Below are 26,364 nucleotides of genomic sequence, written 5' to 3'. Positions count from 1 at the left end.
GACGACAACCTTGCTGTATAACATACACTGTATGAACAGAACAGAGCTCTATGGAATTCATTCATTTCAAAGCTTTGAATGTGAGAACAAGTAGACTTGTACTTTCCAAGAGAAGTTGAAATAATTTTTTTTAAATTAAATCAGGAGGAAAATCAATATGTAAAAACTCTCACACAGTTCACCAGTCAGTCACACATGGTGGTCTCTAAAGTTATTGAAATTGGTGCCGTCAAGTGTGACGTGCTATTTCTCTTTGTTTCGTGAAGGGCTCTGATTATTTCATAAAACAGGCATAAAGATTGAGCCCCTGTAAGTGCAGCTCTTCAGCTGAACTGACTGTCCAGTGGAGAGCCAAGGTGTCAGAAGTTTTGAAGAGACATCCACTATTTTTCAAGAGATGTAAAGACTTCTAAAATGATAATATATATTTTTAAGGTTCTAAGGTGGAACTGTAAATTAAAGTTTCAATTAATGATAAGTTATGCAAATTTTAATTCAAGGACAATTTATGTATATGTACAAATATTCTTTAATTTCAGTGTTATTCTTTGCTCTAATCCCAGTCTGAAGCACCACAGCTACATTTACTTGTACTGTAAAATGCAATTTTTTTATTAAATAAAGGTTCAATACCCAGCCTCTGATTTTAAATAATAATTGAGAGTTTGTTGCATTCTTATGAGGGTTAGGGATGAGAACCCTGTGTGAGTATGCAGCAAACTGTGCCTGCTACTGCAGATAAATAACATATAATTTATTTTACTTTAATTTGTACTTTGATTTCATCTGTCAGTGAAAACAGCAAGTTACATATTTGTAGAATTGAAAGTGGAACTTGTATTCTGTACTAAAGTGTTCCATTAAGAAGAAAACAAGAACTGAGATGTTAAAGTAACAAAAAGATTTACAGAAAGATTTGCAACAGATTATTGATTGATAATCACCTATAAAACAAAAATAGCGCTCATTGATTTTTTAATCATAGCATAATGTTAAAATGTCTATGATGTGTGGTGACTTTTAATGCCTTTCAAAAATAAGAAATAGGTTCAATTTAACGAAGTTCATCCTAGCTGTACAATATTTGGTAATTTCCAATATTTCTTTGCACAGTTTATTTCCATTTGCTGTAATTCAATGCGCTTTTTCTTTGTTGCTTTGATTATTTTCCATTCAGCATGATGAAAGTATTAGAAGGCACATGGAACAAATTGAACAAAGAAAAGAGAAAGCAGCTGAATTAAGTAGTGGAAGACATGCTAATACTGATTATGCACCCAAACTTACGCCATATGAACGAAAAAAGCAGTGCTCTTTATGCAATGTCATGGTAAGTTGGATGGAGGGAATACTGTCGGAATTGCAAGGCCAGCCTATGCCTTGAAGCTACAAATTATGCTGAGAGTACCGCACGTCTGCTGTGTCCCTGCTCGGCTCTTGTAAAGTGCACCTTGTGTTAGATTCTCCTGTCTATAAGTCAGGTGGTTTAGGGACAATTTGAGAGAACTGTAGAGTTGTAGGTAGACCAGAGTGCGGACAGTACTCAGTGGTTGGCTGGCTCTTTTAAGAAAAGCAAGAATTTGGAAGCATCAAATGAAGGTAGTTAAAAGCTAGTTTTAAAGCCAAGGAAAGAATGAGGTTCTGTACATGGCAGGTAGCTGAGCTGTGAACACCTTGTTGTAAGATCCTGTGGATATCTGAATTTATACGAGTCCAGGGGATGATTGGACAAGTTTAACTGGATTGAAAGTCACTGAAGGTTACTAGGTACAGAGAAACCACATCAAGCTCCAAGCTCAAGCTTGAACTGAGTTTGATTGGAAGCTTAGAAGTGTTGAAGGGGAGAATCAGTGTTCACTTCATCTCTTCCTTAGGGATCTTATTTTTTGGTCACTGTTGGAAGCCCGGAGCTTTGCTAGACAGACCTCTGATCTCTTCTCGTGTCTGCCGTTCCAGACGTCCCAGGAATGGTGGAGAAGAGGGAGCCGTACAGTTGCTGAGTTGATAGCTGGTTTTACTGATTTGCAAAGACTATGCATTATTGAATAAAGCCTGATATCCTGCTTAGCATTATTTCTCTTTAATGGCTGAATTAAAAAAGATTGCATGGGATCACTTCAGACAGTGCTGGAACAGAAACTTAAGTTCAGCAGACTAGAGTCTTGTATATTTGCTGATCATGCGTTTCAGAATTAAAAGTCCAATATATGAAGTTAGATTTAAGTCAAAAGGAGATGAGAAGCCAAGAACTTTTTAAGATCTCTTATTATACTGCAGGCTAGCTTGAAATTCTGAACATACTCCTGACAAAATGGCATATATCGTATTATTTTTAAAATACTGTTGTTTATAGATTATGGAATTATCAAGGAAAAAAATTGCTATGAAGTCATTGTCATTACAGATTTCATCAGAAGTATACCTTTTTAGCCACATTAAAGGGAAAAAACACCAACAGGCTGTGAGAGAAAACAGTAGTATACAAGGGCGAGAGCTTTCCGATGAAGAAGTGGTAAGTTTTGTAATATTTTTCCCTATGTTACTTCTAGTTTTAAATGCCGTCCAGCTGAGTAGCCTAAGAAAGTCGTGAAAATTCTTATAAAGGAAATCAACAAGAATATTTGTGTTAGCATGGGAATAATACAGACTACCAATAAAAAGGAACAAAAGAAACTGTATAAAATGTGACTAATTGCTTTTCTATTAGTCAAAAGGCTTTTTTCATCTCACTGTATTTTTTCATCATAAAAATCTGATGTGTTGCAGGTGTCTGCATTTTGCTTTACTCCTTTTTTGTTCCTTCCTGTTAGTTAAAGTATCTTTGTCCTTTTTTAGGTAATCATATGTGCTGTCCTGTGCATCAGGGTCAATCATGCTGAACATCGTAGTGCTAAACTACTTCAAAAATGTAGGATTGGAAATGCTTTGCAAGTATTAGCATTGCTAGAATGAACAATAATTAGGTTTTCAGTAGCTTCTTTAGAAGAATTGGCACTTAGGCTAATTTTTAGGAAGCACTGAGGACATTTTATACTACATCAAGAAACCATGATGTTTTGAAGGAAAGTCTTCTGAATGGTTGTCTGATTTAATTTCTTGTTGCCGCTCCCTGAATTGAACTACAGTATTAAGTCAAGGCCTTTTCTGTGAGGCAAATTGTAACAGTCAAACTTTGAGTTCTGTCTTATCCAAAAAATTTGTGAATGCCCGTGTGTTATCCCTGTTAGATGTCGGGAAGAACTGGACATGCCAGTTCTCCAGAACTGATTCAGATTTAACTTCATTGTGTTCAGAAATCGGTTTCCAGCCAAACTGGTTCAAATGATACTACTCAGTACTTCTAATTTTTGGCTGTCACCTTCTTTCCTTCGCTGTTCTTGCTACTGTTTTTATTTGTTAAAATCTTCTCTTTGTTTACAACTTCTTACATCCAGTAGTAACATCATTTCCTTATTAAAAAGCTTTGGAGAGTTAATTCACTGAGGTGCTGAAATCCACACAGGTGGTTACCACTGGAAAAACAGAAAAAGAAAATTGGAGCGATACCGTGGTCTGAAGGAATAAATTTTTGCTGAGTTGCAGTTTGCCTGCCCCTTCCTAACTGTAACTAAAGTACATTAACTGTCTTTTCAGGTTTTTTTTTCCTCTTTTACACTGGTTAGTGGGAGTTGAATGGTTTTGGATTTGGTTTTAGATGCCAGGTTCACCTAACTGGGTGTATGGGAGAAGGCTTCATACTGCATCTGTTTTTCTAGAAATATACGCTGTGAGCTTTCCCAAAATCTTTCATGTTGGTACACACACAAAAGCGTGGGCAATCTATAATATTGAAATTGTATAGTATCTATGTAGCCTTTGCTTCTATCTGTCTAGCCACTGATAATTGAAATGTGGTTCTTGCTGGGTGACTGTCTCAGATGAATATGGAGGAAAACAGCGAACTATTTTTTCTTTTAGTTGGGTGTTATAGGCTGTTCACAACATCTAATTCGATAGCTTAACAATTTCAGCTTCCAGAAAAAGGGATCATTTCGTAACAGCTGCATTTGTGCCCAGCTGGTGAAAAAGAAGTTCCACTAGAGGGCACAGATATCTTGATTTTTGTGGTATCCAACATCTTATGCTTAAGTCTGGCATTTTTCAGTGAAACATGTGGATGTGAACTTAAGATCAAGATTAAGGTTAAATGTATGGGATTTCTTGAACGCCTACTTAGTGCAGGAGCAAAAGGAGAAAATAGTTTTAAATGAATGGTTTGATGATTACAATAGCAGATTTAAATATCCTTAATCAAGATGGTGCACAGTATTTGGCATACTGGCAACCTATGGATACTTCATTGCACATATTTAATATATTATTTATAGCTGTATTTTATTTAGTCTGAGTATACAGTTCTGAAGCATACTATCTGAAATTTCCTTGGCGTGGGGGCCTGTCGTTTTGTTGTGTGGGGTTTTTTTTCAAACAGCATAATAAGATATACATGCTAGAGTTATGGTCACTGTAAAGCAGAAAAGCAATTTTATTATCAGAGCAATCTGCTTTGTGTACCTCTTTATTCAGCATGCATAGATAATGCCAAACTTTGTCTCCCCACAAATAAAGCGTTTGGTAACTTGACTTAAGTTTTTAAATACTCGAGAAAAAATTTCCAAAGTATTATATAGAAGTAAAACTGTATTCCAGGGAAGTGTTATAATATTCATAGTTACTTATGCATCCCTGTTTTCAATTTTTTAGTCAGTGAAGGTATCTGTAGTGAGGACACACTTGTACTACTTAAAGTTATTACTTGTCATCTGTGATGTCTTTAGATTATATACATCTTGTCTGTGACCCTTCTTCTTTGACATAAAAGATTTTATTTATATCACCTTTGACCTAATAAAATTTCACCTTTAACCTTATGCACTTGACACCTCAGATAACTTACTCTTGATCTTTGACTCATTTTGTGTTAAGCCTGTTAAGTGTAATAGGTAGCTGCCTAGAAAAAAGCTTTTTTATAATTGTAATCTGATCATAGGATTTCTTTATTATTATTTGAGAAGTCACAGAAGGACTTCAAATATGTTTATTTTGACTATTGGTATATCACAGAAGGTAATATTTAAGTATCTCCTTAAGACTTTGGAAACTAATGTAAGTAAGTGATTATATAACATGTCTTCGTACAGTAAGGATTTCTGTTGGATGATTTGACCGTAAGCAAAAAATTAAAAGCTGTTCTGAATGATCATTGACACTGATTTCTCTGGGCCAGGTGGATGCTAGTAGTTGATCTTGGCAGATATAAAAAGAAACTGTCATATTCTAGGTTTTTTCCCTTTGGTATGGCATCTATAGTTTCTGTAATTTTACAAACATTTTCCGGGATAAAAGTAGACTTCGTGTTGGAGCAGTTTTGTGGGTATTTATTAGTCTCCAGCTGAAAAGGGTGTAGGTTTCTCTTTAAGCAAAAATCTGCTGATTTTCAAAGAGTGGTTATCGTGTGAAAGCAAATTCAGTTCTGTTCACATTTTTTATTTCCTTTTTAACTTTTCTTTTGTCTGGTCTCTTATAAATACATTCATGCATAGAGATGGCAAAACTCTTTCAGCAGGATAGTCTTCGGGCTACAAGTCCTCTTTCCTTCATTACATTTCTGGAACTTGCAATGCTTCACTGTCCCACATCATGTCATCATTGTCTTCAGTGCAGTAACAGTGTTCTGTCTACATTTCCTTTCCTGGCTTAAATGCATGTTTTCTTCCATCAAACTTGCAGCTTTGCTCCCTTTTTACATTGCTATTTTCTATGCTATTGATTTCCTGTCCCCTCACTTAATATTCATATTACTTTAGGTTCGTCAAAAGATGTAAACAATGTATGCAATTTGGTTTCATTGCATTTCACTGCAATCAATTTGTATGTTCGAAGATACGACTAATTGTTTTGCTGAATCAAAGCCAGAGTGACACAAAGGGCTTTCGACACAAAGGCCACCACTGAACAGGTGCCGTAGGACAACACATGGTGACTTCATTAGCCGGAGGAGTCTCTGCAAGGACCTCAGAGACATTTGCTCCCACCTGTAGCTCCTAGATTGATTGATTATTCTTTTACAGGCCTCTCTTCCTTCATTTTTTCCTTTGCCTTTCTTGTCTATCCTAGTTTGCTTTGAGAAATACACATAACATCGGTAATCTTTATAGCTTCCTTCTTTGAATCATTGTCCTGTCTCTAGTTTGCATCTCCTGTCATTTAAATGCCATGGTTTAAAGGCACTTTAGAATATAAATCGTGTAATTCCACGCAGTCCGTGAATGTTTCTAGTAAGTGAAAAGTACTTCAAAAAAACATATGAAATAGATAACGTGGCAGGGGTTTGGTTAATTTATATAAGGTGCATGCTAGGATTTGATGTATTCCAAAGGAGGATGGAGGAATATTAACGAACCTTTGTTTGTGTATGTAAAAAATGTGCTTTTTTTTTTTAATCAGGGAAGAGTACTGTCTCAATATAAATGAAAACAAAGAACTTCTTAGAGGTATATTTAGATCAAATTAAAATATAATCCCATGATGGAATAAAGAGATTGTTGTTGTCTGAAGACCAACTGTGTTAAAATGTGAGGATTTATAGAAAGACATGGTTGGTTGAGCCCACCCACGTTCCTTTTAAAAAACCCCAGGTCATCAGTGACTGCAGCTCGGTCTGTAGAGTGGCTGGCAGGTTGGCTGGGGTTGCAGCGCAGCCTTTTCTGGCACAGCTCTGTCCCGCCTGTAGCGAGGTCTGATTTACAATGTGCAGAACGGCGCTGGCCAGTTCCCCCAGTACACAACCCGTACGCTGGCAGGATTGTGCTTTCGCCAGGATGTGGGAGAGGCTGCCTGGGAAAGCAGGGCTGTGCGGGTTCAAGGGCTCTTCCAGCCATGTAGGGTTTATAGCTCGCTCAACACACAAGCAAAGTTGATGTTCAGCTGAGTTGGAATTTCTAAAAGCTTCTTAGGGGCGAGGAGTTGTTTTTCTTTAAGAAATCGAGCTGTTTTCTCAAAGTTCTGTTCTGCTTCCATTATTTCTTACAGAGGAAATTACTGGGGGAAAGAGGTGGAGGAACACTTTCATGCCTGACCTTTCCACTTTTTCTTCTGTGTTTACAAGGAGCTTTCTTGTCCAGAGACATGGTGATGCCTGGACTTTGCTGATTATTTTTCTTTTTAATTTGCTGTGTTTTCATTAAAATTAAATTATATATAACTTGTTCTATTGCTTCAGCCTTAGCAGTATTCAAGAAATGCTTTTTGTTTTCCAGTCTGAATCAGAGTGTTTTCAAGTTCTTCTAATTAAATGAGGAATAGTATGCTATGAATTCCTTTGGTAACTGACTGAAAAGACATGATTAAGCAAAATGGAAAATAATAACACTAGAGATGATCAGTTTTTTGATTAATAGAGGAATTTGAGGTACTTATACCTGCGGGTATGTGGTCTTTTAAAAATTGTTATGCAAGATGAATAGTTGTCTTTTTTGTTCTGGAACATTCATGTGTATGTTACTTATATTGCCAAGTGTGTTTTTTGCCAAGTGTGTTTTTAGCCATCTTTTTTCTGAGTTTCACTCTCAGTAATGAAAGTCCTTAGCATTCAGTTTTAAGCTCTTGTGTTGGATTATTCAAGGCTCTGGACTAAGGCTTTCATGCGAGTCTGATTTTTTTGACTATGAACCCTGGGTGGGTATCGCAGCCTTGGCCTTATTCTGGTTTATGTTTGCACTCCAGCCTCTTTTGAACATTTGCATGATCAGTTATGATCACTACAGTACAAGGAGATGATCTTGACTGAGCTCTGGTGGTATATAATACTTCAGTCATTTCTGGGTAATACAGTGGTGCATACGGTTTGGCCATATGTCGAACAATATTCGTATTTTTTTTATCCACAGAGTTACAGACTATAGACTTCATTGTAAATTCATTTTTTTCTTGGCATCTGAAGATAGTTTTCCAACAGTAGCCCATTTTTCTTTTCTGTTGCTCAGTGGAAGCAATCTGTAAATCACCTACAAACAAGAATTCCCCATCCCAATAAAACCTCAGGTTCTGGTTGAGTTTGCTTTACTCTTTTTTTTTTTTTTTTTTTCCTGAGGAAGGGAGGATTTTTTTAGGAGGAGTTGTGTGTTGCTACAGGAGTGGAATTAGGCCAAGCATCTGTGGTCTGTTTTTCTTTATGGACGTTTCATATCTGTTGAATACCTGTGGTCCTTTCAGCACAGGAACTCTGGCCTTGTAATTCTGCTGTGAATACATTCGTCCTAGAAGAAGCTGTCATGAACATCATATAATTATGAAGTTTAATCCATGGTGCAGTTTGCGGAAGGTCTTGCAGTACTCTATACATCAATTCTAGTCTTTTGTACTTTGCGCAGCAATAGCTTCTTACCTTTAATATATTATGTGTTGTTTTTCTTGGCAAAAATGTACATGATTAATTGTTTATTGGCTGTGTCTGTAATTGTGATAGATCATTGCCAACAGCTGCACCCTTCTTCCCTTTGGCTTGGATGTCTTGAATATTCACAGCCACTAAAAAAAAATACTGCTGGCCGAGTCCAACTGCGCTCGATTTCCCCCTCTCTCTTGCTTGCCCTTGCAGCCGGGTGACAATGGCCGTGCCTTCCAGGTCTCTTCCTAATCTGCAGGAGGATGCTTTCCATGGCCAGGGTGCAGAATTCTCATTCTCAGGAAGAAACAGCTTTACTTTTGCTTTCTGTTTCCACATTTTGGAGTGACAGATGGGAAGTGGAATGGTATTAAAAATCCCAAGAAATATCTGAACCTACTATTCAGAATATTATTTGCTGTTTGTCTTAGTGGCAGGCTGTCATATCGTTGAATTTATGGACAAGCAATTACTTTATTTTTAAAAACTGTTTATGTATGAAGGACTTAGAGTAACTGTTATCAATTACAATAGGTAAATATCATCCTTATTTTGAATCTTTTCCATATTTTGGAGTGGATCACCACTGGTGGTATTATAACAGTATTTGATCACAAACATTTGATCTCTTTATAATTAAGCATTAATGACTATTCGTGTTTCAAGCTGTCATTTGTTATAATGTTGAAAATTGAGTTTTGCATTTGATATAACTCGTAGTCTGCTTCACCATCTGTTTTCTATATTAAATATAGTCCTAGGCTATGAAGAAAAAAAAATAAAATACTGGGGAGTTTTATTGAAATGTAATAAAAACATGAACAAATATTCCTGTGGTAACATGATTTAGAATGGAACCTTAAAAACTTCCTCAAAATTTGGCAAATACATCTCTTAAGTGATTATATACAAGTAAGAAACCATTATTCCTGACATTGGTAATAAATATAAAAAACATTTTTAATTACTTTCTGCAGTTAGAGGATATTGTTTATTTGGAAACAGGTAAAAATGTTAATCCAGAAGATGTATGTAGTCTTCAGAATAGTTAGCTATTGATTTGCTAGAATATATTCCTTACGTACCTCATGTTTATAAAAAATACTCAGTTTGCTCTTGATTTTTTTTATTAAAATGGTAAATTAATGACAACAATTATGTGATAGAAGCTACTACAAGTATTTCTTTATAATCTTCCTCATGTTTTTTGTTTTAATGCTGATATGAGAGGGCAAGTAAAAACAAGTGTTTGGAAGTTCTGAAGATCTAATTTAGATAAATAGCTAGAATCAGATATTTTTCAAGTTGCCTTGGTCTGCAGAATTGGGTTAGAAAACTTATAAGAATGCCTTTTCTTTCCAAACTTGGGGATTCAAGTTTGGAAAGAATACAAAAATAATAAGAATAACCAGTCTTACAGTATTCTGGCCCTTCTGCTTCAGTTCTGGCCAGAATCCAGCAATACAGAAGTAGAGAGGATAAAAAAACCTGTTAACTTTTTGGATTCCAAGAAGGACACTTTGGCTCATTTTTGGGGGTGAAAATCCAATAGCCAGAAGGGTTTTCCACATGTATGGATTGGTTAGTTTATACTTAATGGCAACATAGCTAATTAAGCACAGTGTCACACTCTGTATAAAGCAACTACACATTGGAAAGGTCAGGCCTTTCCGTGCCTGTCGTTATATAGTAGGATTTCACTCCAGTGCTGCTCCGTAGTAGCACAGGACCCTCCAGAGCTTATAGAAAACAGCAGAAAATACTTGATACAGTAGGTGATGGCCCTGGGCACTCCTGCCAGCCACTGACTGGCTTCAGAGCGGCGGCTTTGCAGAGCCTTCATTCCCTGGCTGTTACCGGTGCGTGGGAGAAGGAATATTGTGCTTCGTGGGAGCCAGCGAGGAGCCGCGTGGCCCAGGAGAACCGAGAATCCCGAGTTCTGACTGCCCCACAGCAACAAATGCCAGGCTGGGATTTTCTCCTCAGCTTGAGCAAATACAGATGCTTTACTGCAATACCGTCCTCCCTATGCAATCTTGCCCCAGGCAGAATTCATAAAAAGGCAACACTTACTTAAAAAGAAAGGAAAGGGAAAGAAGTGTTTATATTATGCTCACTCCTCATTTTAGAATGAGGAAATTTTGTTTGGAAGAGTTCTGTTTGGCACACTTTTACATCACAATTTAATAATGTTACAAGGAATATTTGCTGAGTAGTGAAATGAATAGTAACTTATATATAATACAGAGAGCCAAAAGTGTCATAGTCAAAGAAATTGGGTAGAAAAATGAATTTTGCAGTTGTATTCTGGTTTGATAAATACTTACATATCCAGCATTTCATTTGTCAAGGTCAGATATGTGGATGTTGTTGCTGTAATCAGGACATTAAATGGGGAGAGCTAGGAAAGAGTATAGAGGGCATCAGTTAGGAAATTTATTCTCCAGCTGTTGTATTTTGTATGGATCACTGAGGATCAGAATCCAGTTTACACTAGGGTTTTCCTCATCCAAACCAAAGTGGACCGTACTCAACCGTATAGCATTTCAGCATTTTGTAGTATTTGCTGTACTTTTCATGGAGAAAATTTGTAATTATTATTTGTTCTAGAGTCTGAAAAATTTATTTTATTTCAGAAAATATTTATAGTAATGCTGTAATCCTTGTAATATAAACGTGTCATGTAGGAAAGAGGACTGTAGTTCAGTGTAGAGACAAATTTGGTTATAAGAAGTACTTAGTCAACTAAAATTATCAACTTGAAGATAAGAAATGAACTGGGTAGTTTTTCTGTTTCAGGCAGTTGAATGGGAGTAGGCAATAACCAGCAAGAATGTGATTTAATGGGTGACCTTATTAGTTTTAGTTATAATGGTTTTGGAAACTCAGATTTCTCTTGTAGTTTGTAGATGAGACCCATCTGTTTCGTTTGGAAAGCTTCAGGATTCTCAGTGACTAAAAGAACAGTTGAGGATGGAGGGAAAAGAGGAAAAGCAAAGGCATTTTTTGTAAATAATCCAGTTTCTATCTTGTCTGCTTTGTTGTGGCTGCAGATTTACATGTGCATTTAATGTTAGTTTGCATCACCTTACTTGTAAATGAAGTACTGAAACTTGTACAGGAATTTTATTTCAGTTCTTCTAAAAATGTCTTCAGTGTTATATAAAAATTATAAGATGTCTATATGCCTTGATTTTTTAAAGATCTCAAATGACAAGATGTGTCTATACAGAATGTCATTAAATACCAAATTATATATATTTACCAGGTTACTTTTGTAAGCTTTTTCAGCTAGGGCCAGTCTCCCTCTGAGAAATAGGTACAGTATACCTTGCTATTTTTTTAAAAATAATCTTTTGTTTTGGTGAACACATGTAAATAACACTGGAGAAAAACAGCAGGAGTATTTCTACTCCAGTGCACTACTCACAGTGCACTCCAGTGCACCACCATACGAGTGTATATGGAGGAATATGTACAGATGATCATGAAGAAATATGCTTTGCGCTTATAATGGCCTAAATTCTCCAAAGATCCTGTGCTATACTAATGTCTGAGAGTTTGGGGTCACAATGTGCTCAACATACCACAGAATCGGGCTACACATTGTCATTAAAACAGACCCGGAATGCCTCCATGGAGAGGGTAAATCAGTCAGTAATTCTTAATGCATTTAGCATTTACTTACATAAAAATAATAATAATAAAAAGTAAAAAGCTTTCAGGAAGAAGTGACTAGATTACCCAGTTATTCTGCATTACCTTTATTAGAAATAAAAAGCCCTGAAATTGAATAGTTTCATTATTGCTTAAATAAAAACATTCGGAGGATGACAAACGTTTAGTTTCTAAACACTGCAGTGGCTTTACTCACTTTCATACACTTACGGCAATTACTTTTATGGTATGTTAACCTGTCCAACTAATGATTGTGCGAGTAAAATTATTCATTAATTTGATTATTTAAAGGACTTTAATACTCTATTTCAATGCGGCTAGGTGGATTTTACAAGCTTTATTTTTTCAGACAACCCGTATGAGCTTAGTAAAACTTACAAGTAAATATTTTTGCTCTGAAGCATGCTATAGCAGCAGCTGTCTTCAGGTGCCAGCTGTCATTCAATACCGAGCTGTTAGTTGTACTTATTTCACACCTGAATGGTGTGGATCGGCCTGCCGTGATATTCCTGCGCTTTGATCTGTGCCTTCAAAGAGTGACTGGTTTTGTGATGCAAGGTGTTATTACTCTAGTCTTACTTTAATGAGCTCTGTGTATGAAGTCTGATATTAATCCAAACGGCCACACGTGAAAGCCGAGAAGCCTGAGAAACATCGTCCACGAAGCTGCCGGAGTTCACGTGAACAAGATGGCGGCGGCGGCCCTGTCAGCGCAGGGTCAGCTGCCTTCCGCTCCGCTGCCGCTCGGAGGGACACAGTCAATAGCGGGAGGATCTGATGCGCCAGAAAACAGTTCCACCGATGAGCAAAGATGTGGAACTATAGTAAAAGGCCTTGGTAGTTTTGTGTATTACAAGAGCATCATCTTGCTCATAAAACGTGAGGTAAACTGATGGTAAATTACAGGCCTAGCTCAGTTTGGAAAGCAGGGATGTATGTGCCAAATCACACTGAATTTTTTTTTTTTTTTTTTTTTAATTTATAGCCGAGCATCCACAAAATGTCACAAATTAAGTACCTTGAAGATTGGTAGCAAAGCAGGAGCAGTGTCATAGTCTGTTCTGAGGAAGTCCTTTCTTAACACTGAAAAAATCCAAACCCATTATTTTCCTTGAAGTTTCAGCATTATGACCAGGTTTCTATTTTTTAAAAGAAAGTTTAAGGGAAAAACAATTTTTAAGTGGGTGTTGAGGGATACATCTCTCTGAGGAGACAAAAATGAACGGAGGTTTCATAACCAGCACTGGGATGGTTCTGTGCTACTACAGATTGGTTAAAAACGAACTCATTGAAAACTGGGGTATTTTGCTAGTCTTGTACTACTGGGCCACACTCAAAGGGCATTTTGAGATGTTAGTACCTTAAGAAAGTTTTCCTTTAAGCACTTCTTGCTGAAATTAAATGGATAATAGTAAGAGGGAAGGAAGCGCTTACAAAAGTTGTTAGAATTATGTTACATACGGATATAGCAATATCCATGGTTTGAACAACTTGGACAATCCATTGAGGAAAAAATATTCAGATGTACTGGGAGTTATACAGGGTAGGTAGTGTAGCAAAGTTGAAGCCAGTGTTGCTTTTAGAGATTGCTTAGATTATTATGCTCAACTTCTTATGTCTAGTATTACTTTAGTATTCATTTTTCATTCATATGATTTAAGATAGAAATTTCAATTACTATTTTGACCAAATATAGATTGCTACGTTACATCATGCAGCGATGCTTTACAAAAACTAAATGGTCTTTTTCCAGGAAATTTCACAGAGATTTATTTTGTTTTCAACAGGCATAATATTTTCCTGAATCAGTGGAAGAAAGTATAGGTTGTTTTCTGGAAAATAATTGTCTATAAATTTTTTAACACTTTGCCTTTTACTTTGAATTTTTAAGGATACTTAGCAAAAAGGAAGGAAGAACCACATCTTATTGTGGCACTAATCATTTTCAAGGATGAATTATCCTAATAAGCAGTGGCCATCTATACTTCATAATGTGTTCAGTGCTCTGCAAGAAAACAAATATAAGCCTCAGTGTGTCTGTCAGTCTTGTCCTAGCGTAGAAGGACGTTGCAGTATCATGAAGAACATCTGGTTATATGTTTTACAAGTGAAGTAGACTAATTGTGGGCATTGTGGTGTTCTAAGTGGGTCACTTTGAACATCGTGTTAATTAAATGTAAGTTACTTGCACTGACATGGGAGGGTCTGCAGTACTTTGGTAGTTCAGAATAGGTTAAGTTTGGTTCTGCACGTTTAAACTGAAAAATAAGTTTAGAAGGGGCATTCGAGTAGAAATCCTTCTTGATTGTTGAAATCTAACTTGCTGCATAGAGTACTTGGATGAAATTTCTAATGTGAGGGAACTGAGAAAAATAAGATATTCAATAGTTTCACAGCTGTGGGGTTTTGGCAGTTTTCTTTGTCTGTTTGTTTTGGTATTTTGAGAATTTTCTTTTCATCTGTAGTTTCTGGATGGTCTGCTGGTCATTGGAATTGTTACAGGCACCTACATGTCTATTCATGGGTAGCATCAGTCAATCAAAATTAAAAACAGCTTTAGGGGAATAGCTTTGTTGGTTATTAATCTCTAAATTATAACTATTTTAAATGTAGACCTTGGACTTTGGCTGAAAGTGCCTCTGAGGAAACAGGAATTTTTTTGTAACATTTTAAAAAAATCTTGAAACAAATCATTTATTTACAAATCACATGATGTAATGACATTCACTTTTCTTGGATTCCATTATGCAAAAACTGTACCATTTTTAAATTAAAGCGTGTCTTGTGGGCAACTGGGATTTTACCAGTATTTTACTTAAATGCAAATTTCTTAATGTGAGAGAAAAAGTAATATTCCTATCAACAAATGGTAACATGGTAAGTAGTACTTTCACTGTATTTTAACGAAAGTTAAGAGAAGTTTGGTTTTTCATGAAGGATTAAAATGATAAACAATGAAGGGATTAGTTCTTAGTGTAAGGAGTTATGTTGGTAGGGCAGGGCATTGGTTTCATGCAGCTGTAAAGGCAGCTTGGAGAAGGAAGAGAATGTCAACTGGAGTTCATAACTGTGAGGTAATGGTTTCTTCAGGATGAGAGACAACGTTTATTCCCTTTTACTTTCCTTTATTGCAAAATACCCGTGATATGTTCTTTCCAGTGTGAAATAATCTCTTTCTCAAAATTTGTTTTAAGATTTTTCTTCATTTTGTTAACCTTTTGTTAAAAATTTAGCACCGTTGTTTCCTGGGAAGATAATCTATAATCTCCAAGATTAAATATTATCTCAATATTTTCTGCAGGAGCACCTGTCATTGAAAAAGTACATTGTGGATATTGTGATTGAGAGTTCTGTTCCTGTGGAACCATTAAAAGATGGAGAGGAGAAACAAAAAACTAAAAAGAAAGCCAAAAAGCTAAAGGCACGGATGAACTCCAGGTAGTTCAGATTTCTTTTTAATTTTTTTTTTTTCTTTAAGTTTTGTTCTAAACTTTACCTTTTGTCCTTTAGTATGAGTGCAGTGGAAGGCCGAAAAAAATTGTAAAATTATTTGCTTTGGGAGTGTCTAGAAAATAATACTGATGAGCCTAATTTATGGCCACTTTCTCTGATTGAGAAAGAAAACTGAATATCGATCTGGAGCCCTTGGTTTCACCTGTTAAGAGCTTTTCTCATAATTGGATGCCAGTGCCCTGCCAAAACTGTAGCCTCTCCTAGCATACAATAGCATGTTTAAATTTGTGTAAACCATGCCTATTTTTCTTTCTAGCTATTGATTTTTAAATGAAGTATCAAAGAAAATCAATAGTAATCAACAAATAGAAGTCAGCCTGCTGTAGTGTCAAATCCCATGACTAAATTTAATCATTTTTTGTTGCCTGTCACAACAAAAAGAAAGTTAAAAATATCTTAAAATGGAAAGTGAGTTGTCAGACCTGCAATTTGTTATTAGTATAAAAAGTGACATCTGCAAATCAGTATGATATGCAGGACATCATTATATCATGAACTGGCAGTGTTGGTCTTTATAGCTGAATACTCCCCAGCTGAGGTTAATTCTTAACTGAATATTGTACCATATTTTTGCATTTGTCTCTAAAAATACTTCTCGGAATATAAGAATCATTGTTACATATTTCCTCTAACTAGTTTTTAAGCAAGAAGGTTTACAGATAAGAGAAAAGCACCTGAATGGATTTTTAGAGCTACAGTAAAAACGGGATATTTTATTAACTCATAATAGTGCTAATAATGGCACATTAGTATTCAAAACACAATACTTTTACAATGTATTACTGTTTCTGATTGTTTGCTTCTTTGGATGAGCAAATCCACTATCTGAATACCACATCCGAAGGCACTGTTGAAACTGGATAACATAGTCTTCCAGGTTTCTGATGGCTCAAGGTGCAGGGATATTCCAATTACCTGTTGATTTAATGCAGTTACTTGGGCCAATTTTACTTCTTTCTCAAGAGCTGCTTCTGTTGAATATAGTCAAAGGTTTGTCAGACCAAGGAATACAAGCTCAAATAATAGTTTGCTATTGGCACTGATAGTTGAAAAACTTTTTCAGAACATTTTCAGTTCTAATGTGTCAGACTGCTGGGTGAATCAGCATATTCGTCATCAAAAATTATAAGTACAACAGTAATAACGAAGGGGCATCATTTTCCAAAGGTGGTATACTACTGAAAAATACAGTGAAAGTTTCAAAATCTAAGAGGAATTGTATTGGTGAGACATGAAATTCGTGTTCATTAAGCTTGTTTTTAGTTTCAAAGGGTGACTAAACTTTTTGATGGGATTACTGTCCTTGACAATAACGGAGAGTTAAATTGAAGATTTCACCATGAGTTTTCTAATGTTAACACAAAAGACTTACTAATAAAAATGTCCAGTAGCAATATGAAGCAAAGGTTGCTCCATGGAATTTCAAACAACAAATTGATGAGGGGGGAAAAAAAATCCATTTGGGAAATTAATTTTAGCCATACAAGTCTTGCCAGTCTTCTACAGTTACTATAATTGACACTTGAGTTATAGTAATAGGCATAGAAATGGCAAATACTGCATGTAGGTTTATTACCAGTGAGGTGGGGAGGTTTACCATGTTCAGCAAAGGAAAGGGGATCATCTTAAGTTATGTGGCTAAAGCAATTAGAGCAATAACCTCCAAATTACAATATGACATACTAAATTAAATAATATAGGTAACGTCTACTATGTTTCTGCCCAACAGTCTGGACAGTACTACCACCAGATAGCTAGCTGCTTACTGCTCAGAATCAGCTCAAAATTTAGGTGGAATGTATAGTTAAAGTACTTAATTATTTTATTGAGGATGGTTTGAAGGTGAAGGGTGTTTGATGTCGATAATGCACATAGTTTCACAGGTCTTAGCAGATTATCTACGAACCATGTTTTAGTACATATTTGCAACTATTCCTCTTCTCTAGAAAAAAAAAAGTTACAACAAACCCTCTTATACCTCAAGACTTGAAATTTTACATTCATTTCAGTTTCTAGGAAGCTGTGATGTTTTAAACTCTAAAAAATAAGTAACTGCATTCAAATAGGTTCCTGTTGCTCTGCTGAGTTTCTAGATCTTAAATCACTATTACAATATCAAAGCAATGAAGGGCAAAGGTGAATGAGGGGACAAATTGTGATCAATGGGTTATTAGATATGTTGAGTTTTGTTAGTCTTATTAATTATATTTATAACCTAAGCCATTAAACTGGTGCTATAGTAACAACTGATATATAGCTGAGTAAATTATCTCAGGTTAACATGTATGTGCTGCTAGCAGAAGAATACTTTGGTACCCCCATGGCAAAAAGAGGCTTGATGGAAGCAAACCCCAAGTAATAGAGAGGTAGTGTATAGGAAGTATATACAGTGGAGATACATTTTGCAATGGATTTAAAGCACTCTAGTCATGTTCTTTGAGTAACAGATATTTTAGGCGATTATTCATGTTTGACTTGTCTGTACAAAACTCAAAGCTGAAATGTGTTGTTTCTGGCGCAGAGGCAGGAAAGAAGGCAAAAGGTTAATAAAGGAATCTCACCTTCATGTTTAATACTAAATTCAGTTGTGATTAATAGCTTTATTAATGATCCATAAATCAGAGCTAGTGGTAATGTAACAATATTTGCATGTAGCATAAGTTGTATAGGTTAAGCAAGCTGAGGGAAAATTTGAGGAGCTTTGGAAGACTTGATCCACTTGGGTGAACAGAAAATATAAAGAAACATGCAGCATATGTATCTGAGAGGAATTATGGGAATTAAATATTTACTAAATAATATTTTTTGCAGTGAAACAATGAAACATGTTTCCCATTGGAAGCCATTGTCAAAGTCTTAGATTTGAAAGAAACAATTGGACATTTGTAAAGCTGGCAAAGAATATCAAGTGACAGCAGTTAATATTCAGAATACCTTGGAAATTAATAGGAAAGAGCATTTTCATGGGGGAAAGTGGCACTGAGGCAGATTTTATTCTGTTTCTGTCTTGGTAGAGCTGGATCACATACCTTCTGACAGGTTTAGTCCAGCATGCCAGTTCAGCTTCCTTCAGGTGTGTGTACACAGCTTTTTTTAAGAATTTTCTGAGCCATGAATGGTGTCAGCACTTGTTCATCTGAGAACACAACCTCAAGAGGCTTGAACAGCACATCTCCCTGAAGTCGCTAGAGATCCGGGTTGCATCTGTCAAGTCTTAATTTCAGAATAAACATTCTAAGAGCAATTGTCAAAATTTTTAACAACTAGATGCTTTTACTACCTGCTGGATGTCTTTTCAGCACAGGGCTCTGTCTCTGAGAACTGAATTTTTCTGCATCACTGTAGTATCCGGGTTAATTTTACTTCGTGCGTGTATGTTGTTAGAAAAGCTGACAGGATCACCCCTATGCATCCTGTTTTGCTTGATGAGCTGGTGATGATTTTTTCGTGTTGGCACAGGCTGGCTGGAGTCGAAACAGTGGAAAAAAGTCTCCTCTCCCTTTTCCTATTTTTTGGCATGTGGCCAGTGTCAGTGTTACTTTTAAGGGACCGAAGAGGCTTGTGTTTCTGTTTCCAGCAGTAGAACAGTCATTGGTGGAGGTGTTTACTTCTGTGCTCTATGCCTAACAAGGTTCATTATGTTACAGTAAAGTCATTAGTTACATAAAAAAATACTCTTGTACCTGTAAATATAACGAATTATTTATATGTTAATTATAATCTCTCTGACATGGTGATCTTCTGATCTGCACTTCGTGTCTACATTACTAATATTTTCATCAGATAAATGTGGTGATTTCATGATAAGCAGTAGGATACTGCAGTTGTTATATATATATATCTCTCGCTATACCATTTTCTGCCATTTGGAAAGTTAAATACACCATTTGTGTGCTGATGTTATTCTAAAGTAGTAATATTAATAATGAATTGTTAATGGCCAATAACTAAGCATCGGTATGGATCATGACAGCACAATTGGCAGTAATGCTGTGCATTACTGTGAAATAGAAAAAACCCAAAGGTTACAGTTATCTTGCTGGTATTACATACTGTACACTTTAGAGAATAGTCAATAATAATGAATATTTTCTCCTCCAGGGCAAAGGAATATGAGAGTTTGATGGAAACAAAAAATGCTGTCTCTGATTCTCCATTTAAAGTCAAGTAAGCATTTAACTTTATGTATTTTTAGACGTACACTTTTTTTCCCCTGTCTGTAGCAGAAATGCTTCTGAAATTTCCAGTGGAGCAGGTGTAGTAAGGTCCTCACTCAATATGGGGCGTACCGGCATCTTGAATTCCAGACCAGTTTCTAATACAAAAGGCCAGACCTTATAAAGGCAGTTTTTTCTGAAGGCACTGTATGTGTTTAACCATGTAACATGCGATAGTAAAGAGAACATGTGCTCATCCTTTTCTTACCTGGAAGCAAGAAGGTTCCAGCTTCATACTTCAAGACTCATGGTGAAAATATAGCAATGGAGTGGTGAGACTGAAAATCTTATGTTTGGCCTCCATTTGGTCAGGTTCATAAGGTGAAAGCACAGATATTTTAGCCCACAGATGTCTTAATCTGACACTGAGCTTTTTAAAGAACTGACCTTTTTATTATGTAGGATAAGGCACAGATGAAAACAGTTGGATGACAAGATTAAAACAAGACCTATTATCACTGGCAAATTGCTCCTCCTCAGTTGGAAACTGCACATTTCTCAGCTTCTGCGCTCTGATTCCATTGAAACTGGTTGGTTGAACATGCAGAATATTTGGATTTCCAAAAAGCTTTTGGTAAGGTCTATCACCAAAGATTTTAAAAGAAACAATATAGCTGTAGCATAAGTGGAAATCAGTTAAAAAAGTGAAAAGAAGTAGAGCGTATGTTCGGTGTTTGCAGAATAGGGAGGTCACCGGTAGAGTTCTGCAGGCACATACAAAGTGTGGGCTTTGGATTTTCAGAAGTGTTAGGTAGTTCCAAGAAACTATCAGCTCAGTACTCCTCGCGGTTAAAGGAAATCCTTTGTTAAAATTATTTACAACGGAGCAAAAACACAACAAAGAACGTCATTATGTACAAATGCCTGGGTCATCTACATCTTTTGAATACTATGTGCAGTTCTGGTTCTTCATCTCAGAAAAGATATGCTAGAATTGTTTGAGGTTCAGAGAGGACAGGAAAGGAAATCAGGATTAATTTCTGCTATAACTTCTGTATTAGGGACTTGGTAAACTAGTATTTCCCATTCTGGAGAAAAATATGATAATGGCAGGAAGTTTTAATGGGGGCATGTTACAGAGATCTACAAGGTCATAAATAGCATGGAAAAGATGGTTGTTGATTGTTTGCTGTCCATCTCAGTACCAGAATGAGGGAGCACAAGATGAAGATGGAGCCAGGTTCAAAAGCGACCAAAGGCAGCAGTTCTTCGTGCAGTGCGCAGTTGGGTGTGTGTAACTCACTGACTAAAGTCACACAAATGCTAAAGTTTACCTGCATTACTGCGGTTCTGGGACATCCAGCCCAAGAGGTTCCTAAGCTGAAAATGATGATGAGAAACACGTTAGTAAAGAGGAGTATGTAGGTGTGTCCTGTTCTTGATGTTCCTGAGCCATCCATGTGCAGTTCAGCATTACACAGGACAGATGATGTGCCTTTCTTAGTCGTGCTCACAGTGTCTGTGGCAGGTCAGTCAAAGAGGCTGTGGTGTCTTAACAGTTGGATTGAAATACCTTCATCCTAAAATTACAACTGCTTTCCAGGTTGGGGATATTTGTCTTCAGATTGAAGTAATAACCTATACCAGAGCCTGTATGTTTTGAGGTTGCTTCTATCACTCTTAAATTGCTGATATACTTGAAGGTTGCATTTTTAATCAGTTACTGTTGATTAAGATGTTCAGATCCTTGCTATTAGGCTTCCTTGATTGAATATACAGCTAGCCCATATGCCTTATCTTTCACACAGTCTCTCCAACAGTTTGAAAACCTGCTGCTGAATCTCAGCATGTATTTTAAAGTCATAAAAATCCATCACTGAGGTTTGACATAAGAAAGTGAAACGTCTCCACCAGATGGCACACCTGCATAAACACATGGGGGAAGAAGGTTCTCTTGTTGGCTTCGTTTCTTAATAATCAGCAGTTCAATTTTCAAGATTAGTTTCATGGCAGATTAAGACTTTTAGATTTGTAGCTTCTGTGTTTTGCTTTTCTTTGCTACCAGAAAAAAAAAAAAAAAAGACAAACCAAAACCACCTTAGGATCTAGTCATCGGGAAGTAGAAATGTGGGGTGAGTGACTCTGAAAATACTGATAAGCTGTAGTGCTTCCATTTCAGATTTTTTTTTATTTCTGATTATCAGTGATGTACTTTGGTCAGTTGTGTCTCAATTGCAGTGCAACAGAAACTCACATTTTTTTTCTTTTGTAATCCCATGACTGATCCTGAATTTACCATTTTAGTTTCTGTTCACTTAATGAAACGCTGGTGTGCTTTCAGGCAGAATCTTCTGTTCCATCTGCTTTCTCATTTCCCTCCTTCATTGCCACAGTTAGGGCTCTACAATGGGGTAACAATAGGAGTACTTTACACAGTACCTAATACAAAATGGAAGGGCAGGGAAGGCTAGGTTTATCTTTTTCTGTAAGAGAAGGCAAGAAATTTCATGAGGCCAGAGTTTTAACCCAGACCATATCTGTTTACATGAGAAACATATTCTTAATACAGGCTAAATGGATAGGAAGACATCTTTGAAACAGAACTAAGTACAGAATCCTACTTAACCCAGGACAACAGTAAGAAGAATTAGCTGAAAGAAACAAACAGTAGTAGATCTTCACTGAAACATTATTGCTTTGAGAAGCTCTGAAAGTAGTTAATTATTGCCTTTTTAGCCAGAACACAGTGTGCTGTACGGAGCTAGTATGAACTGCTACTGTACCTGGCTGAGAGAGCGCAAACTCCTGCCAATACCAGGAGTCTTAACAGCTCTCGGGAGATTTGTAAAGTTGTTGAGAAAAGTCATATCAGAGAACAAAAGGAGTAAAAACGGAGTGCACTAAATGTGTTCTTTGTGTCAAAACAAATGCCAGTACTTTTCGCTTATTCCAAAGGAGGGTTTGAGGTATTCAGATTGGAGTGTAAGTATACTAATGAACAGAAAATGCTTCTAACTTAGTGGGCTGTGGAATTTAAAAATGAAAAAGTTTTTTTATAATTCCATTTAAAATGTGGCACAGCTAATAGATTTATTTGCTTGGCAGAAGCAAATGTGGTTTAGAATGAAAGAATTAAATATAACTTTATTTTATGCTTCCTTGCTTATGCCACATTTCTTTGCTCCCTCCTTTCCCTCCAAATTTATTGTGTCTTCACAATCAAGTAAAACCATTTATGGAATGCAATTTCTTATCTGATTTTAGTTCTTAGTTGTGTTGTCAGTTGTTGCAGAAGAAAGACAGAACCCAGAATTAGTCTTTGGCAGGTAAAAAGCTTTTTTAGATCATCTTTAAGATTAAGCCACCTTAATATTATGAGACCACTGATTTCCTGCTGCAGCTTGTAGACTGTTTTAGTAGTTCTTGTTAGTTTATGGTTTGCTGATTTATAAAACCTTTTCCATTAAGGAAGCACTGATCCAGGTGCTTTCCAGGCTTTACATTGGTAATCCACTAATATGCAAATAAGTAAATTCCAGAAATACTATTTATAGGAATTTTTCGTCATTTTTCAGATCGTTTCCATTTCAAAAATGAAAGAAGGTATGTGAAGCTGCAGATATTTCGTGTCTGGCAGTGTTATGGTCTGTGTCAGGGTGCAGAGTGGTGTTTTCCGTTGCACACCTAGAGCGATCACAGGATGCCACATGTGCCACCGCGCATATTAATTTTGCCGCGGGGGTCAGGCTGCAGCCATGCAGAACGGTGCAGGGGCCGTGCGTTGCTTCCAGAGGATACAGCGGAACTCCCTGTTTGGGCTGCGCAGGAACTGCCACAGACCTTCTCAGTTCTCTCCGGGCACCGGCTGGATGGGGAAGAATTGGGGCTGTGTGTGGGGCTGGCGTCTGGCCGCCCTCGGCAGCGCCGTCCGGGAGCACGAACCGCGCAGGACCCAGCGCTCTGCCCAGTCACGCTAATCCTTCCTCACATACATCCAGTGTACAGCCAAGAAATCATGGATTTAAATGCGGAAGTGCTAAAATACATTGATGTTACTATTTCAGGGCTTTTTTTCTAGAGATGAAATGTGACCTATAAATATTAGCAGAGATCTTTTTCCGTTAGCCTATAAAATATATTAAACCTGCTAAAAATATTAAGCCCACGCTAAAAAGAAACCTTTAATTCATACAGCGCTTTGTTTTAATTTTGTTTATATGTTTGCTACATAAACTTTTAATATAAATGACCCTCATTTTCCCATTTGGAGTGCAGAAAGATCAGGTAATGTCATGGTAACGTTCCAAGACCAATTAGTGCCATATATCCTTTCTGATATTTCTTCTGCATTCTGAATTATCTGTTTGTGGGCAATATTAAAATCTTAATTAGTGAGATGTAAATAACTGTAAAGAAAAAGACATTAAGTTTCCCTTTTATTTAGCCTAGTAAATTTTGAGTCATTTATCATTCCTTACATGCCTAATAAGCATTGGAGGGATGCAAATTGGGGGACAGAAGGAAGATTAAATAATTGTCTTGAAACGTTTGGATTTGGACTCAACAGTATTTCCACGTAGTCAGTGGATCAGATGTTGATACTATGCTCTGTTAATCTACGGTGCTTACAAAGATTATACAAGGAATACAATAGGTACAAAGAGTTTTCTCTTTCCAAAGCTGTTCATATCAATGATAAATTCCATATCCAAGCATAAGTGATCTTCCACAGATTCTTAGTCCTTTGGAACAGTCCTCAAGTTATTCTTATTTGTTTGACGCTGCCAAGAAGTCAGTATATAGGATATTAAATTAAAATGATTTCTCCAAGGTTCACTCAGTGGGAGGAGGGAGTTTTTATTTCCCTTCTCTTCCCCATGTGATCACATAGCATACATTACCTTTTTTTGGCAGAAGACCAACATACAGTAGGATCTGAGGATGTAAGAGGTAATTCTTTAATGTGGCAGAACTGAATATTTATTCTTCCTGTTTCTTACGATGCTGAACACACACTTTGAAAGTTTGAATTTTGGTAAAAGTGTCTTGAAAGACTTTTAGAAGAAATGGAAACCTGGAAGCTTTTCATTGAGGGTTAAAGTGTTGTACTTTTTTTAACTGAGGACAGAAACCAAACGTGACATTTTAACTTATGTAGCAGCTTTACAGACTGAAGAGAATGAAAGGAAATTTGTCAACAGAAGTAACAACATAATACAATTATTTTCTGTTTGAGTCCTTGTGTGTAGTGTTTTGGTAAACCTTACACATTTTGTATGCTGATGTAGATTAGGAAAATCCCTTTCTTTAGCCTTGTGGTTACTCCTGGTTGAATTCCATTCCTGTGATGTTAAATGAAGCAAACAGAAACCCGTCTTGCTGTCTTCTGTCAGATGAAGTTACAATATAGTGTGGTGGGGGTTTTGTGGTGCTTTATATATGCTTTAATCATGGAATTTGGTTAGATGTTTCAAAGAGAGGAAGTCTTTATTTTTGCTTAATGCACTAGGATATTGCCAGGGGAACAGGTATTCTAAATCATGTTCTATGAGAACACCTGGAACACTTTGCTTCTCGATCATCGTCCTGGACTGCAGCAATTTGACTTTTCGTGGGTGCAGCAATCCAGTCTTTACACTCAGCAGAATTAGTGGTCGTCTGATTTACTGTCCAGGTCCTGCCATTATTTGTGTTTTGGCTTTTAATTTTCCTTCCGATTTTGGCTCGTGGCTCACTGAGTTAGACAGAGGTTTCCTCCAACCTCATTTTCCACAGAGGAAATAGCAGTGCAGAAAATCTCATCAGGACATAATCTCCCTTTATTTTTCTTGTCATAGAAAAATCCTGGCTGAATATTACTGGATTCAGCTGGCCAGATGATAAGAATTCCAAGACTCAAAATTCTGCAGATCATTTTTATTTGTACTTTTAAAACATACATGTATTTTCAGAGTCTCTTGAAAACTTTTAACAAAGCTCTTAATTTTTTCAAAGAAAAGGTACAGAGTACCTGTTTCCTGTTGATTAAGTGGAACTCTCTATTCTTGCCCGAATTTCTTTTTTTTAAATACATGTGACTATTGTGGTGCATTCCCCAGCCATTCTGTCTCCTTTCTTGCCTCTGGGAGCCTAGTTAATGTAATTTTCTATTTGCCATTACTCTGTGGTCACTTTGTGAATGCTTTCTGGCACTTCCACACTGATGATAAGCATTTATGATAAGCATTGATACCCTTCCTCTCTCTTGTCCTTCCTATGAGCTATGTTTGCTTCTACAACAGTATTTCTCCCAGTCCTTCTGCTCAGTTACCAGCTTCATCCCACTTTCAGTACGAATTGCTCAGCAGATCAAACCAAAGGTCCCCCAAATGCTGCGCCTGTGACGAGGAGCAGCTGGTAGCAGATTGACAGGCAATGACTGACAAACACATGGCAAGTACTGACTGATACGTCCTCCCTGCTGCTCTTAGTCTCCAGTTGAGGGACTGCGTTTAGCATTTGTATCATCTGCCTTAATGCGTCTACAAATGTAGAAGTTACCTCTGAGCTGGTCACTGACTTCACACTCAGGGCAAACAGGGATGCACTGTT

At 36.8% G+C, this 26,364-nt stretch overlaps 1 protein-coding gene across 2 annotated transcripts in view; it reads left to right on the top strand.

Moving 5' to 3' along the window:
• Positions 1-26,364, top strand: part of SCAPER (S-phase cyclin A associated protein in the ER) — a 153,578-nt gene that overhangs the window by 52,167 nt on the left and 75,047 nt on the right. Inside the window, exons 19-22 of one of the 2 annotated variants that reach the window (XM_065641925.1) lie at positions 1,178-1,330; positions 2,405-2,512; positions 15,405-15,541; positions 19,718-19,783. In XM_065641925.1, the coding sequence (XP_065497997.1) occupies positions 1,178-1,330; positions 2,405-2,512; positions 15,405-15,541; positions 19,718-19,783 (464 nt within the window). Of the gene's footprint in view, positions 1-1,177; positions 1,331-2,389; positions 2,513-15,404; positions 15,542-19,717; positions 19,784-26,364 lie in introns of both variants that reach the window. The other variant, XM_065641923.1, reaches the window with a different exon arrangement.

Source organism: Caloenas nicobarica, chromosome 10 (genome assembly GCF_036013445.1).
Source record: "Caloenas nicobarica isolate bCalNic1 chromosome 10, bCalNic1.hap1, whole genome shotgun sequence".
NCBI lineage: Eukaryota > Metazoa > Chordata > Aves > Columbiformes > Columbidae > Caloenas > Caloenas nicobarica.
The sequence above is the reverse complement of the archived record's forward strand: the minus strand, read 5'-3'. Positions and strand labels throughout refer to the sequence as shown.